We start from the raw sequence: 20928 nt of genomic DNA on the forward strand, positions 1-20928 counted from the left end.
TTAAATCACTCCATCCAAGTCGGCTATTACAAGCCGGTGGGCACAGGTTCAAATGTGAAAAACTGCAGCTGAGTGCATCACAGGGCAAATGTGAGGAAAACATTTATGGATTAATAGCAAAAAAAAAAATGTTTACAGTTTTGATGATTTAGTTGTGGTGCTGTGATGCGATAAAACATTTTTTTGGCACTGTGTTATCAAAATGCTGCAGTTATGTAGATTCAATCTACATCTGCAATCATTCTGGCTATCCTATAAGGCCAACTGAAGAATCCGTTCAGGTCCTATAAATCAGTGTTTTAATTTTAGCTTTTTATGAGTAGCCATCTTTTACAGTCATAGCATTCAAGGCGTAAAGACTGGTGGTGAATAAAGCACACAATACACACAGGATATCTGTAATCTAACAGACAATGACTGAAACAGCATCTGCCACTCTATAAACTATGTTGCTATGAATATCAATTGATACAATCTGTTCATTTAAACTCAGTACGTCTTCGTTGTGTCTTGAGGGAGTACATCATTTTGCTTCTGCTTGAAGCAGAAAAGTTGCTGTGAATCACATGTAGGGGTCCTCTGGGAGTAGCATTGTCATATTTTCAGATAAATAATTGTTGGAGAAGATAGGATTTTTGCACTTTGGGGTCCACTAAATGTAGAGCATGACAGGCAAGCAATATATGCTACTATGATGAAATGCTTACTGATATACAGGTTTAATCTCTAGGTAGCACATTAGGTATGATGTGGATGTTAATTATCTTTTTCTTAACTGATCCGCATTTCTGCTATCACTGGCACAAGCTACACTCACTGACCACTTTATTGGGTACACCTTTTCAGCTGCTCATTAGTCCAAGTTTCACCCAATCAGATCCAGACAGTCAGTGTATTTAGGCCTCGATATCGAGAAGATCGCTTCAGCTTCAAACCGTGCATCACAATATGGAAGAAAGGTGATGTACTTTGAATGTGGCATTGTTGTTGGTGCTAGATGGGCTGGTCTGAGTATTTCAGAAACTTTTAATATACTGGGATGCAACCATCTTTAGGATTTACAGAAAACGGTCCACAAAACACAAAAATCAAGTGAGCAGCATTTTTCTGGGAGAAGAATGGCTTGTTAATGCCAGAGGTCGGAAAAGAATGGCTAGACTGCCTTAAGCTGAGAGGAAGACAACAGTAACTCAAATAAGCACTTGTTACAACCAAGATATGCAAAAGAGCATCTCTGAATGCAAATGTTAAACCTTGAAGCAGATGGACTATAGCAGCTAAGACCAAATTTAGGTGGTGATCCTGTCAGCTATGAACTGAAAACTGAAGCTGCAATTTGCATGGACAAGTTGGACAATAGAAGACTGGAAAAAATGTCCTGGTCTGATGAGTCTCAACTTCAGCTGCAACATTTGGATTGTAGGGACAGAATCTGGTAAAAACAATATAATGGTATTCAAACTACTGTTTTTGGTGGTATTAGAGTGATATAATAGTTTCTTGGCACACTTTGGGTCCATCATCACATCACAGACTACCTGAGTATTGATGACCATTTATGTGTGTTTTGATGGCCGCTTCCAGCAGGATAACATACCACATCAGAAAGCTCAGATAATCTTAAACTGGTTTCTTGAACATAACAATGAATTCTTTGTAATCAAACTGGCTTCATAATCACCAGCTCTCAAACCAATAAGCACCTCTGGGATGTGGTAGTACAAGAGATTCACATGATGGATCTGCAGTAACTGTGATCCTATCATTTTAACACAGACTAAAATCTCAGAGGAACGTTTCCAGTACCTTGTTACTATCAAGGTGTGCCTAATAAAGTGGCCAGTTTGGTAAAATATTTAAAATTGCATCTTTAACAAGACACAGAACATGTAAGAATTGATATAATAAATGATTTGATAAATTCCATTGCAGATCACCAGCTACTGTAGATGTATGATGGTACAAAGATGAAACAAATAAACTGTCATTGTGGTGCTTGTGAAGAAAAGCTTGTTTGAAAAGCTCACAGAGAGATGAAAAGAAAAGATGAAAAAAACACTCCATAGTTACAGCTTAATTAAACACTAATATAAAAAGAGACAAGTTCAGCATAGTGAAGTTTCCCAATTATAGTATAACTACATAAATCCTGTGACATAGACCTCAGACTAAGCAAATATCATGTCAGCGTACATAATAATAACACTTCATCATACCACAAGCTCACATTAACAATAATTGTTTTAATTGTTTTAGTTCAGGCTCCATCCAAATGGAGAACTGATTGGTTGTTTATAGGTGATGGATTAAGCTGATTACATATAGCAACTATTATCTTGTTGCTATATTTACAAAGGCATAAAGAAACTATGAAGCTATTTTATATATTTAATGATGCATTCTTTAAACACCTATGTAGTGTACAGCATTATTTCTTTTATTCAAATCACATTTCATTAGGGATACACTCTCATTCACACATTAATATAAAGTAGATCAGTAGTTTCACACACAGAGAAATGCATAAACTGTGAAGGCACTCAGCCACTGAGACAAAAGCAGGACAAAAGGCAGTATTACCTGAACCTTCAAACAGAACTTCCAGCCAGGAGGAGAGCAGCCTGGGTCTATTCAAAATTAGGTCTGCTGTAACAAAACCTCATCAGAGCAATTCTTTCTAACCATGTCAGCTGCAGAACCCACAGCAGATACCTTCCTGCACACCAGCCCCAAGTCAACAATGGTCCTTAAATCTGAAACCCAAAAATTCCTTCAGATGAGGTGCTCCTCTAAAACAATGTAGAAATGTCAGTGCTCCCACAGATTTATTGCAAGGGTGGATCGACTTCACACGAGCCCAGTAAAGTTAAACTGATGTAAACGGTCTTAAGAAAGCAGAGTTTTCAAAGTCTTATTCTTAAGGAGAATATGTCAGCAGGATTTCAGACTGTGGTAATTACTGCTCTCATAGTAACAGAAAAAATTCCTGATCCTTTCCCACAACACGAAATTTCAGCTATTTGAGGTCACTGCATTTTGCAAGGCAAAGCAAGAAAAGAAAGTTAAAAAAAAAAGTTTTTTATTAAAATGCTACATTTTTTCATAATGACGACAAAAGGTTGGTTTTTCAATTAGATGCACAGCCTGTGCTACTCTAGTCTTAAATACGCCTTTTAAGGCAGGAATAAACTTTTCTCCAGGGCATTAGCAACGACTGCTATGGCATAAAATATTTACAGTGTGTCACCAGATTTGCATTAGGTGTTACATAATACATTTCAAAGGGATTCGCAGTACTGAAGGGGTTTCAAACTAACTTCCTGAAACACAACTTCCTTATGTAAATGAGGCTATGAAAAGATATGAGATGCACAGAGGCAGCGGAGGCAGGATTTTGGTATGTATGTCTCTGTGCACGAGGGAATTGGCGAAATCAAGAGAGTATGAATGTCAGAGAAAATGTAATGTAAGAACAAGCGACGGAGAAGCGAGAAGGTGTGTCAGGATGTGCGTGTGTGTGTGCGTGTGATAGAGTTGGAAAGAAAGACAGAGCGAGGGAGAGAAATGAAGTCCTCGGAGATTGTATCAGAAATAGTCTGACTATACCGGAGCTCCTCTTGCACAGGGAGAAGAAACGATGCCGCTATACAGACGCACAGACAATGCTGACTCTATTTACAGAGATCTGACACAGACCGCAATAATTAGACAGCTCCTTTCCTCAAACCTGCAGGAGGTTCCTCATCACTGCAGCCTTTGACCGCCCTGAGTGCAGGCTGAGAAGAGGATGATAAATATCTAGGGATGAGTGGCTGGTTTTGAAGAAGCGTTTCAAGCCATATAAATTGAGCTTATGAGATTCTCGGTTTGGTAAAGAGCGCAAGTCAGCAAAAAAGGCTGCTGCTGGCTATGAAGTACAACTTTGGGAGCCTAATTGTAAAATGATTTCAGATGATTAGCTCAGACTACTTTTGTATGTATGTATGTATGTATGTAATATCCAATACAGAGAAAACAATTCACTGCTCTCCACTAACTTGGCAAGTACCTTGGCTAACTACAGCAGCTTGCCAATGCAATAGCTTTCTAACAGCTAACAAGACATGGGGTGCTAAAATATGGGGGGAGGTAATATTTTTAGCCAATATTTGATTATAATTTCAGCTTTGAGCTACATATTGTGAGGTTGACTGTTTCCCCTGGAGTGGGTGTGGTTTGCAGAGTATGGCACAGTGTGCAGTCGCTGTGCATGCATATATAGACATATGAACATTCTTGCAGCAGAGCTGTGGCTATTCTCTGAATCCAAGTGTTACTGGAGCCCGGGTGTCTATAGGAAATGTATTCTGCTACTGTACTGCACACATTATAATAATATTTCCAGCACAGTAATCCCTGGAAATGTATGCCCAAGAAAAGACTGAGAGCAAAAGGTTAACATTGAGGGTGTATTTTTTTCTGGTGCAAGAAGGGCAGTTTGTTTGTGTGGGAGGAGTCTATACGGTATACATCCAGCCAAGGCTCTGTGCTTGACCTCGTGCTTGCCCACAATGCAACACAAGTCAAGATGAGGGGGCAGGTTTGTTTGTTTGTGTTACTATAGAAAAGGAGTACACAGAGCTGGATAAGTATCCTCTCCAGAATCACTGAGTAGATAAAGTGAAATGAATCTAAGCAAATTCAAAACATGCTTCTTTATTTAGATGCCCCTTTAGCCTTTGCATAGCAGCAGCACCTATTCTTTGTGCTGTCTACAAAGAGACGACAAATGTACACACGCGCTTTACAACAGACTAACATAATACATTAAGATTAAAAAAACAATGAAAATCGAACGACTCGAAAGACTCTCGTGCTGTAATATCATTTAACATGAAACCCTAACGATTACACACCAAAGTACTCTTAGTGATTGTTAACGTTTCTTCAGAAATACGCTTTCACCATTTTTTAAACCACTTATATTAAGTTCCCATGTTGTTCAATTTGAGTCAGAGGAGCATTTTTGCATTTCTTTGAATGTTATTGTGCATTACGGCACCTTTTTCAAAGTATTTTGCAATGTTCGTGTTTAGTTCTGGCTCTTCAACCTCTCATTCTGAATTATTGACTTTTAAGTTGTATTATTATTGATTATATTTCAGCTACTCTATGGCTTTTATCATTTGAGTTTGGTGTTCTTGTTGACATAGTGTCGCTGTATATATATTGACTGGTTTTCTCGGTTTTACTTTTAGCAGTCGAGCTTAGTTGGTTGTTATTGTCTATTTTTGATTCTTGGCGTTTCAGTTTGTTCCCCCCGTGTTTCCCTGTGGTTAAGTCTCCATCCTTGTCTTGCATGCATGGTATTTAGTTTTACTTCAACTGTCTCACTGTCTTTGACTAGTTTTAGCTGTGTCTTGCTGCCCTGGAGTTTCCCCTCTCTTGTGTCTATTTAAAGCTTTGGTTTGTCTTAGTTGCATCATTCTGTAATCATCTTGTCATCTCAGGTCTGCATTTTTGTTTTACCTGGACTTGAGCTGTTGTCTTGGATTGCACACTTTGTCTAAAAATAGGTTTGTAGCAGCCCCTTATCCACACACTTTATTTTAGCAATACAGTTTCCTTTTTCTCCTTATTATTTTCTTATTCAGAGACCTTTTGTAGTTTGCCATCACCAGTGTGTGAATGGGTGGATGACTGGATATGTAAAGCGCTTTGGGGTCCTTAGGGACTAGTAAAGCGCTATATACAGGCCATTTACCATTTGTAGTATATTTGTCAATGAGATTTCTACCATCCATTAGTCTGGGTTATTTTAATTCCTCATTGAACCCCTGGGTCCATAAATATTTTTAATAGTACAGGTTAGCCTACGAAAGTCTAAAATCCAGGCTGTAATTTATCAGTTGCTTTATTTATTTCCTCTCCAATTATTGATCCGATTAATGGAATCACCTTGGGGTATAACATCTGTGTCTGCTGATGTCTCAACACGTATTTTTAAAAACACCCTGGCTTTCAAGTTGTAATTACTCTCACTGCTACCGGTCCATCTTCCAAATACCACGCTATTTCGAAACAGCATAAACAAGTAAAAAATATCCCTACACCTTGAAGCTCCAGCATTGATTCCTATATGTTTTAGTATGTCTGTGGCTGGTTTGGAATTTATGCGCATCTTTCAACTCGGCAAAGAAAGCCGAGCAATCAAAAAACTAGTGAATAGAAAAACCATGCAATCTCCAGGCCTCAGCCAGTGGGTTTGAACTCTGAATTAATTTTGGTAAAAAAAAAAGAAAGAAAGAAAGAAAAGAAAAGAAAAATGGCTTTATAAGCTTCAAAAAATCCTGCTGTTTTGAAAACATGAGGGCAAATGGACTAAAGAAAAACAGAAACCAGGTGTTTGCTTGTTTTTTCCCAAGGACATTTAAATAAGGATTGGTTGTAATATGTTGGTTATGAAACATCTTGAAGAAGAAAATCACTGCCTGGAACAAAAAGATTGGTATTAACTTCATTTGGTAAGTTAGAAGACAGTGGCATATGACCAGAGAAAGGAGTGAATAGATGAGGAAGGGATGAAAAGGTAATATAGAGGAAGATGTCTGTGAAGGTTCTCAGTCATCCAGGTCATCGTAGTCAAAGGAGCTTGCAAAGAAACTCCCACTAGGTTTATATCTGGGACTCACCACCATTTGACCTTAGAACTGAAGAAGCTTCTCGGATGAGAGGTGAAACATCTTCAAGTAACTTAAAGAAGTCCAGACGCTTTTCTTTGCAAGCTCCTTTGACTAATATAGAGGAAGCAATATAAGAAAATGTGGAGGTGGAAGAAGTAGGGTAATTGGTTTATAAGGCAGGACGAGGAGCACTGGGTAAAGCAGAGTGTTATTACAGCTAGATGATGCATCACGAACCATTGACTGGCCCTTCATCTCTGTCCCTCATCTTATCACTGTCCTGTCATTTTTCTTTATTATCTCTTTGTCTTATTTGACTAATAGAAAAATGTAATACATTCTATAAGTCCTTCGATACATCACAGTGATATAGTCAGTCATAGATCATAAAGTTTAACATAATTGGCCATACCTTGCCTACAAATAGGAGCCTCTCATCCGTCTTGCACCAATAACAAAGCCACTAGCAGCAGCAATTCATAAATAAAGGACTCCTCATAGCTTCAGTCATATGAGTCCAAACTGTAGTGCTGGTATTGCTTTAGCGTCAGATCGATGGTAGAACCAAGCAAGATCGTTTTTCCCACCAGCTGTTGAATTATTCAGCCCACGACTTCCTCTGGGGAGATTCCTGCTCAGCCTGCCAGACAGAAACAGCAAGCTCACTGCCTGGCAGGGAAGCTTGGGATTGTCACAAAATTCCTAACAGCACGGTGTGTACTGTGTTTGAAGACAACAGAGGTCATGTAACAGACAACAGAGCATACTGTATGTTTACAGCCATGACAAAATGCACTTTATTGGACGCTTATAGTTTGCATCATCTGTTTTTTGTGACCTGAAAAATATTGTGTGCAATATTTAGTCTCACTTATGCTTTTAATGCAAACACATATAAGCTCGGGTCTGTTTTTCCCAATGAACAGGAAAAGCATCTGCTTCTCTGCAATTGAAAAACTACCAAGGAAGTTCCAGCTCTCTGCTTCTACAACTTGCAAATGCAGCAAGATTCTTGAGATGAAAAGCAAAATGGAAATGAGAGCAAGTCCATACTGTAAAACTAATATCCAGGGAGAAAAAGTTTGGAAACTGCTTCCGAGTAAGCCATTGTAAATGTGCATCAGTGAAGTGTGTCACTGTAGAGTGAAGATTTCATTGTCAGATGTCCACCTCTGCCCCCCCAAGACGTGTTCTTTTAGCTAACGAGCTACACTCGATTTCACAGAGACACAAACAATACACACACATCTTAACATGAAGTAAGGCTCTAAAGAATGCTTTCAAATCTGCGAAGCTCCATTTCTTCTAAGAGGTTTTAATCCAAAGGTTAACAGGCTAACGTGCTACTATTTAGAAGGCGACCACACACACTGCACAAGTTAAACAGAGACATTATTTTCCTGATTTGTAATCATTTTAGAATTGAATGTGTTTAAGCTACTGTAATCCATCCAATTCTGTATAGACAGACATTTTATTAGGTCCACTTTTCTAGCATTGGGTTTTACCCACATTTACCTTCAAAACTGCCTTCATTCTTTGTGGCATAGATTTAACAAGGTGCTATGGTCATTCCTCACAGACTTTGGATCATAGAGACCACGTCACACAGTTGCTGGAGATTTGTTTCTGCACACCCTTGATATCATTGTCCCGTGCCACCAAATCCCGATTGGACTGAGGTTTGGTGACTGTGGAGACCGTTTGAGTACAGTGAAAAAACTGTATTGCTCAATGAACCACTTTAAGATCATTTGAGCTTAATGACAAGGTGTGTTATCAGCATCAAAGATGGTACACTGTGCTCATAAAGAGAACACAGGGCATAGTCACCACCAATATTCAGGTAGGGTGTGGCAAGAAAATGTGCTCCATACCATTACATCACCAGCAGTGTGAAGCGCTCATACAAAAACAGGCTGGGGGGGTTCAGACTATTTCAGAGAGAGATCTTTTGAGGAAAATGCACACGGATCCACAATTTCTGAAATTATCAGAACTCCCAGTGGCACTCAAAGTCACTTTAATCACCTCTCTTTACCATTATGATGCATAGTTACTATGATTCTTCAGCATGCATAAATCAATCATTGTACCTTAGATATAAAAAAGAAGCTCTGAAAGCTACGGTAAAGATTCAGTAAGATAAACTTCATAAATAATTGATCCTGCAGAGTAATTTCAGCCACACTTCCAGCTTAGATTTGCAGAAAAATCGCAATATATAGTAAATGTCAATATTTCTGAAATAAAATAACTTCAAAAGTCCATAAATGTCTTAGCTGCTTTGAGAAGTTTTCACTCCTTTCAGTGTAGGGCTAAGAAACTGCTATCCTTTCATTACAGCAGTCCTTGGAGTGGGGAACTAACTTATTTTAAGAGATGACAGAAAAATGTTTATTCAGCTATATGTGCAGTTATTTGTTTGAGTCCAGAAATGATCCGTAACAATAACTGTCCTAAACCATCACATATGCAATCAATAGGCAGCCTAGAGAACAAGACAGGCACTCACACACACACACACATATTTTTTTCACTCATTCATTATCTATTTTCCCTCAGGGCGTTGGTAGCTCCATAATCAAAACTAGTCATCTCACCCACACACTTTTCACACTCTCCAGTTTTGCTGTACCACACATGCCCATCTTGCCCAATCATCCTATCCCGCACTGAAGGGCTCAGAGCCAGAGCTGAAATAGCCCTGCGGCCTGAGAATAGGCAAACAATTTCACATCTACTCTGAGGAGTGAATTCAATCGTGCATCATTCACTACAAGATGCTGACGGCCCAACAGTTTGTATAAACAATGACACTGTTAGACTGCTTTCATTCATTTTTTTTGACTTTCGCTTGTGATAAAAATCTTAATACCTGATTTCATTTGGAATTTCTGGCTTTAGAGTGTCAACAAACAGCTTTTAACAGGCACAGTTAGTGAAGAATTCAAAAGAGCGTTAAACAAAACACTCCCACCTATCACAAGCTGAAAGTAGTATCCATTTGGCATCTTTTTCCAATGCAGTGAGACACCAGTTTAATGTCATTTTACAACTTGAGGAAGAAGACAAACTTGCATACCTGCATATGATAGTGTCATGCGTCTGGTGGGGTGACACATGGCACCATCCCAAGAACTCCAACCACAAGACAAGCATTCAAGTCCTCTCTTGGACTGCTTTACCTTACAAACCTTTGTTAAAAATTATTTTTATTAAGACAGACTTACCCAACAAAGTTCTTTGACATTTTTTTAGTTACCATGGTTATAATGTATGTCCTTAGCAACCAAAGTAACTCAACCCACAATATTAGAGAGTCTCACGCTGCCCTACATACTGAAGAATTACGCTGAGGTGCACAGTATATACTCTGAAGCTTACAGGTCACAATGAAAAGCCAAGTGACGCTATTGGAAATTTAAAAAGTGACTTTTAATAAAAAATGATCTTATAGGATTTAGTTAAATTAGACACACACTAATAGATGTATGATTTCAATTCAACACAGCAATATGTTTGCTGATAAAACGCTCTGGGAAAATTAGCATCAGAGCCAACCAGCACATATCAGTAACAGACTAAGCTCATGAGCTAAGGCGTATCGCTAATTATTTCTAATTATTTCTAATTATAAGCTCCACAGAAACAAATTCAAATCATCCTGTCAAGAAATGTGTTCAAAGACTAACAGGACCATTAAAAAAAACCTCTGAACGAGCATGTTGCTGATGAAATGCTGCAATGTGTTTAAAGCTTTTGTGGCAGGAGCCAGCCCATTGAGAGTCAGATAGCTCTAAGCAGCTAGTTAGCTGAGTGTTATAGTATTATTGACCCACCAACAAATGGAGGTCCAATCAGCTGTATGGGTATCCCATTCGAAACTAATTAGTTCAATGAAGTGAATTAAAATGCATCACCCGCAGTGTCTGGGTGCCCGTTAAGGTGAAAAACATCATCTTTTTAGTTGCCAGGTGATGATAGCTGTCCACAGCTGTGACTCACCTTCCTGAATAGCTCCGACTGAGAGCTATTAAGCTCCTATTACTCCATCACATATGTCGAGGACAGATGCTCCTACCACAGCACAATGGGCGCGATTCACGCACGGTAAATGGCTGTTCGTGCACCTGTCTTGTTTATTAGAAGCTTTTGATTTTTAGTGCATTTTATTGTTGAGTTTTATTTTTTGACTTCAGATGCATAAACTGAATCTTTGTCAGGTATGTCTGTCTTTCAGATGACTTTGGAAACTCACCAGACACTATTACAGCTCCGCTGGAAGGGATTTCATGCATATCCCAAATGACCCAAGTACAAACTGTGACTTCTCGTTGCACAGAAGGCACAGCGAATCTTTGAGTTAGTGGGTTTTGTATACACATTTTATATTCCACGTTTATTACTGATCTCCTGGGCCTGTACACTATCTACAACCAAAATGCATTTTGATAGCTCTAGTACATTGTTGGCTACTGCTGGTCTGAATAACATGCAAGTACCTAAAAGCATTAAACAGGTAACATGCATCTGTTTTCTCAACAAACACCACTATCATGTTGAGTGCCTGCAGATATGTGTCCAAAAGCTCCAGCTGAAAAGCCAAATGAATCCAATTATGGAATACCATAATAAGACTCATGAGATTCCAATACTAATCCCAAAGTCCGGTGCTACTTTGACAAAATGCTAATAAGGTCTCTGACACAAGTGAGCTATAGACCTTGCTCAGATATTATTAAAAGATCCTACAATTAAACAAACTATTTAGGTGATGTGTGAGCCTCCGCATGCAGATCAAACATGCACATATATATTAATCCCTACCTTCAAAGCACACTAAGACAACAAATTGCTGATTTCCCAGTATGTATGCAAATGAGTAAATGCCTGGTTTGAATATGGCTGTGTCTGTGTTATTCCAGCACATAGCCACGCTTCAAAAATAATGGTCCTATGTTGCGAATCTTTTTATAATATCAAAATATGCCATTTAATCAGTTTGAACCTTGTTTGCTATTATGGAAACATCTGCACCCTCCCGTATTGTTTGCTTTTGTCTGGAAATAAAGATATGAACACTGGAGCTTTCGCTCATCAGAACAGATCTGACTGTAGCAACACTGATAAGATGAGGATTAAAAAGAGCTAAAGTCGAAAAGGAAATAAAAAAGTGTCTACCTTGTAAAGAGGAAAATTATTCTGAAGGTTTCGGGTCAAAAGCGAGCATTGCAGGTATATATCACATAAATTATGGAACACGGCTGTGAAAAGATTCCTTATCGGGGAATCGTTTAAGCTAAAAACCTGCTAAGAATGGGTTTGGGGAGCATACTAGAGCTTTGTAAAGAAAAATATGTAATTGGAGCTATGTTTATGTTTCTCAGGAAAAAACAAATCAATTTCACTGTCACCAAAGTCACAGCGAGGTTGCATTTCAAAGGTCTTAGCCACGGCACCCTTTCTCCACCTCAACTTGAAATTAATGTTTGCCCTCTAACATGTTTACTGGTCACAGTGTAGCTATTTAGGACACCAAGCAAGGCTTTTAGGTGATCTTCCATTTCTCCAGTCCTTTATCATAAATTTGACTTTGTCTTCCCATGACGTCCCTCCTCCTGCCAGAGACCCAGCAAGTCCTGTCAGCCAGAGAGCACAGATCAAAGCCTCGTTCCAGCCTCTCAGCCACTAAAGCCAGCATGACAGTGAACCATCATTAACACTCGAGGAGAGTGTTACCCTTCTTCCTCTGAACTTAACATCGCCTATGTTCAGTGGCTGTCGTCGACGGTCTCACCAGGCCTCGTTGGCATTCAAGGAGATTCTCTCTCACTCTGGAGTAAGAGCTGCAAGATACGAGCTTGATACAAGCATTCAGGATGGAAGAATTTGATGGCTGCAGGAACGAGACAGTTAATTCTCAGTAGCAGGGCTGACAGAGCTGATTATAGGCATTGCTCTGTGAAGATGCTGACAACTGAACAGTGCTGCTGTCAGGGCTGGAGGGGATTATTGGGTGTAGGGCGAAGAGTGACGGATGAAAATTAGCATCTTTATAATATCAGTGTAATAATAGTGAACAAAAAAAAACACAAGGCAGTTTTTTAGGGGCAAAAGATGATGACATTTTGTTTTTCATTCATATGAAACAAATGAGTGGGCAAAGAAAACATTGCTTTTAAAAGGTGGATTCAAGCTCTTGACATGTGCACGTTTAATCTCTTCTGTATGCCCACAGTCCATTTTATCGATTTACTGAAAGCATTAGTCACAGCCTGTCTATCAGTGCACACAAGGCACTGTAAAAGGAATTTAAAAAGGCAAAAAACAAAAAAAACCCACTACGAAACATAGTAAATGCATCAATTCACTGTGTTGGTGAAGAAATTAGAGTGTAGAAAACGCTCGATTGGTTCTGCTAGGTCAAGAAAAGAGAGTGCTTCGTGCTGTAACAGAATCTAAATGTCCTTTTGCACGCAAACAGCTCCACACAGACGCAACAAAATACAATATGCTTTTTGTAGATCAATGCAAAAACAACAAAGCCAGAACCGCTCCTGATGTGTATTTAATCTGTGCTGCTTCCACACTTCACACACTGGTTTAATTTGACTCCCAAGTGAACTGTTGCTGTTATAGAACAGTATAGTCTTAGCACTCATACATGCATGCCAGCGATCGCACAGCTGTTTACTGGTTAGCTACAAAAATCCAGCAAAGCGGGACAGGAAGAAAAGTGAGGTTATCAGGTACTGTCTCAAGATTTTGTGTTTTGGCCCCCAAAAGGACACGGCTGTGTAGGTGGTAGTTACAGTCAGAGTGGCACTGGAGCAGCCTCGTCAGTGTTGCAGGTGTTAGAGTGCCATATGGTCCTAGGTGGTAGCTCATCTTCAGCTTACACAGAGGGAAACTTAAGAAGCACAGAGTAAAAGGAAAAGGAATGATATCAGTGTAGCCTCAACAAGCACAACGAAATGTCATAAGACTGTTCCAGAAAATAAGAAACTAAACCTAAACTAAAGGAGGAACTGCAAGAGCAGAATGACTATAGTTTAACTGTTAGGATCGTTGTTCTCCACCGTTATATAAAGCTTCAGACAGTAGATCACCTCTGGGGTTTCTTGTTTTTTTTGTTGTTGTTTTTTAGAGAAGACGTGCATATTTTATTTGAGAGACATTTGTTTTAAGAAACATGTCTTTACTTCTTTTTTCCTTTTGCTCCCTTGTTTCAGCTTGTTCAATTTAAGATAAATCTAGTTTTATTTTTGTGGCTTGCTCTGCATAATGACCATGGCTTACTGTAATTAGCAGAATATTTAGAGTAATGATCTGGAAATTCCTTTTTAGAGCTTGATTTATATATAAACATAAAAGCTTTGTCCAGCTGCTCCCATATTCGCAAAGGCCCCAAAGGCAGATTAATCCACGTTAGATTTGCAGTTCTGCTGGAATCTTTTGCACGGATAGCAAATTAAGGAAACAAAGGGGTAATGCTACAATCACACTGGGAAAAACATGGGTTACAGAACATGAATAAAATTACTGCCACCATGTGCAATGAAGTTGTGACCATGTTGCCTTTGAAATTGCTTCAAAAGCTTGATGCATCAGTATGGGAGGAAAAGGAATCAGTTTGCTATCAGTTTAAAACTGAATGGGAGTTTGTTTTTTGTTTTTTATTTTATATCAAAGAATAGAGTATTTTATGAAGAATTTGACATAATTTGCCATTTAAATTATTGTAGGGGTTAAAAGTCATTTTTAACAAAGATTTCAAATTATATTTTCAATAGCAAAGCAGACTAAAGTGTTTTATTACCAAGTCCTTGAGTTATTTAAATTAAACTCCATTTCCCTTGCCTGAGGTTTTAGATAGTGGCTGTAACAGATATTGCAGTTAGTTGTAATTGATAAATGATGAAACACCAATACATCAGATGACTCTGAGAACTGTGACAATCTGAAAAGGTCCACTTTTTCAAGACTGCAAGAAACCTAAAAAGAATTGTCCCCTGAAATGTTATTTAGTTGCATTAAACAGCAGCAACTGGGTCAAATATACAAAAACACAGTTTCTCATTGGCATCAAGTTTAGAACAAGTAATTACCAGGGCTGTCTTTGAAAGAAAACCCATGTAGACAGAAAATGAACATGCAAAAGCCACAGCCAACCAGGACCCTTCTCACTATGAAGCAACAGTGCTAACTACTCTTCTGCAACCTTTATCACAGTATTTGATGGTAATGTATTGGTGAAACCAAGAGCTGAGTAAATGTTAGGCCCGATTCACCAGGTGGTCATAGACATGAATGATTATTCTCCTTCAAACTGCTAGGTGTTTAAATATGCACCTGTGTGCCATAGATATGCCAACCGTATGTTCACAACCTGTTTACATTGCCCACAGATCATTACTGTGTTGTGCTTTCTCATTTACTTCTGTTGCTAACATTTCAATAAAGCATCACATCAGGTACTAAGACAAACCTGCAGTCTATTTGTAAACTTAACCTGCCGAGAGGAGCAGAAATACTCTCAATAAATCCAATTACTTTTTTACTCCCCCCCCCTCTTTTTTCAGGGTGGTGTGTGGTGTGGGGGGGTCTTCTTATTGAATTTACATCCCTGCCTTCCAGTTACTGTGTAATGATGAGTGTATCCAGCTCACTGTGTTTCTCATCTCAGCCTTTCTTTATCTACATCCTAACCATCCACACTATCTTTCCTTCCCTACCTCTATTTCTCTTTTTCCCACACAGCCTAACAAACTAAAGTCAGTTAGGCTGTGTGACATCGTGCAGTGTTCTTTCTCTGTAGTGTTTAAAAATTACTGTGTGTGTGTGTGTTTCAGAGAGAGAGAGACAGAAAGAGGTTTGTCTTACTTTTCACAGCAGTGGGGAGTCATCTGGAAGATAATTATATTGTGGTTTGCAAAGCTGAGCTCATGTTTTATACACAGCATTCTTCATGAGGCTAATAAGCTTCAGTGAAGCTTGTGGTGCAGTACACATTCACACTAAAAGAGCTCAGACCGAGAGAGACGCAATGTGAAAGGCAAGGGAAACCAGAGTGATAATAAGCAGCGGTGCAGGATCTCCTTAGGGCTTTTCTACGCTCTGTGAGACACTTTCTGTCCCAGATCTGTAAAGGAAGCTAGCAGATGCTTAAAACAGGGCTCTCATAAGTACAAGTTTCTATATGCAAATGCAGACCATCCAGGCATTTAGCAGAGGAATTTAATCACCGCAACACATCCACTGCCTGCACTCAAAACCAAGCTGTGAAATCCCACGTCAACCCCACCACCACCACCTCCTGTTAGCAAACTATGCACTAACTACAAGAATAGAATTATTATATCACTACCACAAGCCACCAATTAAAGTAAAATTCAGCAGCTACAAGATCTATCTTCAGCCTTAGGGAAGCCCTTAGATTAGAAGTCGCTCTCGAAGAAAAGGACGATCCATTAATGGTATAATTGGGTCTCCGCACTGCATTCAGTCGATGTGAACTTTGACCCAGTGCTCTGTAGAAATCACACCTCACTTCTCTTAACCCCAATCAGTCCCTTGCTTGTACAGAGCTGTGCAAACATTTGGGGCACTTTCCCAGCCAACCAGGAAGGGTCACAAATTACAAATTAATTTGACAGCATTGCAGTGATCCCAGAAATGCAAAGACTATCTTCCCTGACAAGAAGACGGGGAGCCTAACTCTACGCAAGAACTGTAATCTGGCAAGTACCTTGTAAAACTCTGGTTAAGCACATCTTTAAGACAGCACCAGCTGTTTGGGTTTTTTTTTTTTTTCAATTTTTTCATCCCTGTATGACTTCTAAATTAGAACTCCTCAAACCATTATTATTGAAATTATCCTCAATTTAGGCAAAAAAAATCACCAATGCTTTTTGAGCCCTATTAACTCTATTGTTATCAACTGTCCCAAAATTAACATCCTTTCACATTTTAAAATGACTCCAATAAATTTTAAACTTAACATGCTCCGACTGTGCCCCTGTGTGTGCCTTTCATGTATGAATATTTCATCACCTAAGCTCAGCGCATATCTTTTTTTTTTTTGTTGAAAAACAGACTAAAGGTGATATCTGAAAAACCCTAAATGTAATTTATCAACACTAAAGCATTTTAAAGGTTTGACAGGCTCTTCTAACCATCGGAATTAAATAATGAAGCTTTTTATCTCGTGCCCTCCTCCAAATGATGTTAGCCAGGTGATTGCCATTGAGATGAGGTGCTAGAAAGCCCTTCATGTTCTCTGTTACTGAATGGTAATGAATGGCAAAAACGAATGCTAGGTCCAACCACTGGTCTACAATGGCAGCTTCGAAATGCAGCTCATACTCTAAGCTTATGTTTATGCAAGCTCCAACACTGTAACACACCATCACATCATGCCAGGTGAGTCTGCTGCTTTTCACCGCATCACTCTTGGCAGCTGACAGACCTGCTCTTCAATAAACAAGCCAGTCAGTGTCCCCAGAGCTGACTGGGACACTGGTAAATGGCCTTAGATGCATAAGTACTGCTTTATTTTGTTGAACTGACTGGACAGTTAGAAAATGAAGCAAATGGCAAAGAGGGATATAATAAAGGGCTGAATGAAAGCCGAGCTTTTCCACTGCATTTCTGTTCTAGTGCAGGTTGTGCCCTCTTCTCATCACTGACCTTCAGTAGATGACCATTGACTGGCAATCCCTGTGGGTGTGTAAACACCATTTTAAGAGAAACCACACGTTCAGTGTTGGCCCCCAATATTTTTTCTTCTTTCTGCCGTGTCAAACCGTCTCACCGGTCTTTCATTTCCAAAGGCCAGGCTCTCTCACAAAACAAATGTGCCGCAAGTTACACATCAAACGTAAGCGAGCAATGCGAGCATGGTGACAGACATAACCGAAGGACTGTCAGCGATGTGTCGTAGAAGCTAAATCTATTTGGTGAATATTCCGAAGAGCTTCTGATTGGAAAAGGATGATCTCTTTTATATGACAAAAATGTCCTACCACCCCAAATCTCTCATGCTTCTCCTTGGCTTGAATTAAAGACATTTCAATTCTTGTCATTTTCCCTCTTTTCCCCTGATCCTGTGCCCGCTCAGCGCTTTCTGTTTGTCACTGGTCCTGATAATAACACGATGTCAAAAGCAGGGGGTGCAGCCTGTAATAGGGGGTATTAACCCGGAGGGAACGACTATCATCATGGTTTCGAGGTTTCAGAGCGCGCACGGACATAATGACAAAGGGAGAACTGCATAGAAGAGCCAACGGGGAGGCTCATCTCCTCAATAGGAATCTGAGTCACACAACATCTGTACAAAGGATTTAGAGGATTTGTGAGGCCTTGAACTGTTATTAGAAGTATTTGACTGTGACAGAAAGATTTAACTGTTGATTTCCTCTGCTTCAATTGTGGCTGATAGAGTAGCCTGTTGTTAGCTATTACAGAGAGCAGGAATTGTAGTCTACAAAGCAAAATCCCTACTATGGGGTTATGTGAGCAACCTTTTGCACTTAGGTGTGTGTAGCTCATTAGCATTTCTTCCTATGTGTGGCATGATCACAGTAAGGACAAGCCCTTAAGTAGAGAGCTTGTAGCGCTTGGTTTGAGTATGTATGAGTATAGACCATTTATGTACAGGTAAAGACCATCTATACATCTTCCTGCCTTTAATAAAAGTCTAAATTACCAAGACATCAAACATAAGATGAACTCTTAGCTTTTCGAACTCTCGATCTGTCTCACAGACACAAACAAGGTGGCAGTGAAGCAGGAGGGAGATGCATCGACCTTCTCCTTTCAATTAATGATTTCCTCTCAACAAACTCCTCTTCTTTCTGCCAGGAGGGTTGTGCACCACTGCTTTGGTTTTCTCCCTCTTTTTTATTGTAATCACACATCAGCACAAATGTACACACATGCAGGGGAACCATTTGCATATATGCTGGGGTTTGTCAGAATGGGACTCATTATTTACCTGAATGGTGCTTAATTGCGTATCAGCAATGATATAATTCCATTCGCCTCATCATTACAGGCTGAGAAACATCAAAATCCAAGAGCGTGCAGGTCTTTCATTGGTAGGCAACCAGTTTGCTACCCATTCGTCATCTAAGCTGATTCCCCACCATCGCCCAGCAGCACAACGGCTGTTCATTCAGTAAATTCCAAGCAGGGCTATGTTTTGGGTTTTTTGTTTTTTTTTACTCTGAGACGAATAATGTGGCAGCGAGCTTCTCTGAACGCCAGAAAGCGCATCAATAATGCACACGCAGCTTGTTATAGCTCAAACTCACTCTGCTTCAGTGGCTCACCAACCCAAAATCCAGCATCAAAGACCAGAAACATTCATGTGCGGTTCAGTGTGTATGTGCATGTGTGTGTGTGCGAAGATGCTCACACATGCCAGCACTGGAGTGTCTGAGAGGTGAAAGACGTTGAAAGCCTTGACTTTAAAACCTTCTTCTAATGGGAAGAGGAGTGACTGTCTATTCTCACTGAACGAGCGCTGTAGGGAGATTCATTTGGTGAGGGTGGATTTCTCTTCCCGAGAGGCTTTCTGAATCCTTTTGTACTGAAAAATAATAAAAATGGGAGTAAGCTTGAGGCCAAGGACACGGGCGCTGTGTGAACGTGATGCAAACCTTTGAATCTTTAACATCCACTACTTTTTAAAGAGTGTAGGGGAGGTAAGAATGAGGCTTTTAGTGTTCTGAAAGCAGCCAGCAGTTACAATGGGCACAGCATGAAAGAGGCTTCTGGCTGAAAAGATGTCACATTAAAGGATCTGTCTAATATATAATTATTACCATGTTTGGTGATGTATTATGTCACATGGAATTATTTTGTCCTCAAACAGTGTTTCAACAGAAAGAGCTGGCAGCATAAAAGATTTCCTCCCAGATTTAACCTTGAATATGTATACACAGGGAAACGAAATAATGTGATGTTGTGCACATTTTCAGACACTTTTTTTGATGGCAAATTGGAAATACTTGAAAAGTTCAAGGGAAATTAGAACTTTTTCTCAAATAAATGCACGCACGTACACTGAGAGTTTAAGTAGAAAAAAATGATACAAACAACTTTCCTTGTAAACCAAACCACGGAAACTAACGGTCTGCACAGCAAAATCTGCAGCTACACGTATAGGATGAGTTGGGTGGGGCGCTTTTCACAACTTTTCTAGCACAGCTCTAACATGCAGTCCGGACACCGAACTTTCCTGACCGCCGGTGGTCCGCTGCGCTCTCCGCTCTCTGCGGACGCGTCGACTCACCTACAGGAGACGGTGATCTCTACTTTGGTGGCCGGAATGTTGCCGGTGATCGGGTCGAAGTCGTACACCGATGACGTGTCTTCCAGCTTGTCCATAACGTCTCCTTCCATCATGTCCATCGCCAGAGCTCGTGGTGGCTCGGGTGTGATCCGAGAGGCGCACAGCCTGGCGCCGGCGGTGCGCAGCGAGTCTCCGGTGACTCCTGATAACAGATCAGAGACCAGACGGCCTCCGGTCCGACCGGGTGAGGCAGCCACTTCACAAATGTTGAAGCTGGAGAGGATGGAGAGGAGAGTACCCAGTGAGGGAACACCCAGGGGGAAAAAAGGAAAAGGGCGCACTTGGTTAACTCTGCGCAGCGTAAATACTTATTTTTTTTTCTTGATTTCTGAGATTACTGTTGCTCTTTCACCGACCTGCTGGACGTCACATGGAGAGGTGGACCGCGCTCTGCTTTTGTCTTCACCGTGTGCGCACAGCGGAGCGTGTGAAGAGGAATGACTACATACACTTAAACCCACCCATCCTCCTCCCACACGGAATTACAATCAAGTGCTGGCAACCCTGTACACTGGCGCTGCTGTTGTCACCCTGCAACATCCTGTGTAGCCTCCTCTTCAGCGTGCACTCGAGTGTCAGTCATAGCAGATGACTAATTGATGTTATTTCGTATTTTTGGACTTTTTCTAAGGCGTGGCATCAAAAAGCTGCTTGTCCTGAAGGATGCTTGTGAGACTGAATGCAAATTGGAAGCAGTCCTGCTGGTCGGGACAACCCATGTTTAGACGGCTGAAGAGCAAAGCTGGAGCACAATATTTAGTCATCTATTTTTTATTTTTTATATTGGAACATTTTATATATTGGACTTTTGAGAAGGCATAACAGAATGCGAAACAGTAAAGAAATTCAACACCACAGTGAACCATTGAGATATTTTTTTTTTAAGAAAGAAAAACAGCAGGATCA

At 40.1% G+C, this 20928-nt stretch overlaps 1 protein-coding gene across 3 annotated transcripts in view; it reads right to left on the bottom strand.

Annotated features, from left to right (window-relative positions):
* cpne5b (copine Vb) overlaps positions 1-20669 on the bottom strand; it is a 124484-nt gene extending 103815 nt beyond the window's left edge. The window contains exons 1-2 of one of the 3 annotated variants that reach the window (XM_005918515.3): positions 20379-20669; positions 19963-20235 (exon numbers count right to left, since the gene is read on the bottom strand). In XM_005918515.3, coding sequence (XP_005918577.1) covers positions 19963-20081 — 119 coding nt within the window. In that variant the 5' untranslated portion in view covers positions 20082-20235; positions 20379-20669. Of the gene's footprint in view, positions 1-19962 lie in introns of all 3 variants that reach the window. The other 2 variants (XM_005918516.3, XM_042219364.1) reach the window with 2 other exon arrangements.
* Between the last annotated feature and the right edge of the window lie 259 nt (positions 20670-20928).

Source organism: Haplochromis burtoni, unplaced genomic scaffold (genome assembly GCF_018398535.1).
Source record: "Haplochromis burtoni strain Fernald_Lab_line unplaced genomic scaffold, NCSU_Asbu1 Contig_32, whole genome shotgun sequence".
Taxonomy (NCBI): Eukaryota; Metazoa; Chordata; class Actinopteri; order Cichliformes; family Cichlidae; genus Haplochromis; species Haplochromis burtoni.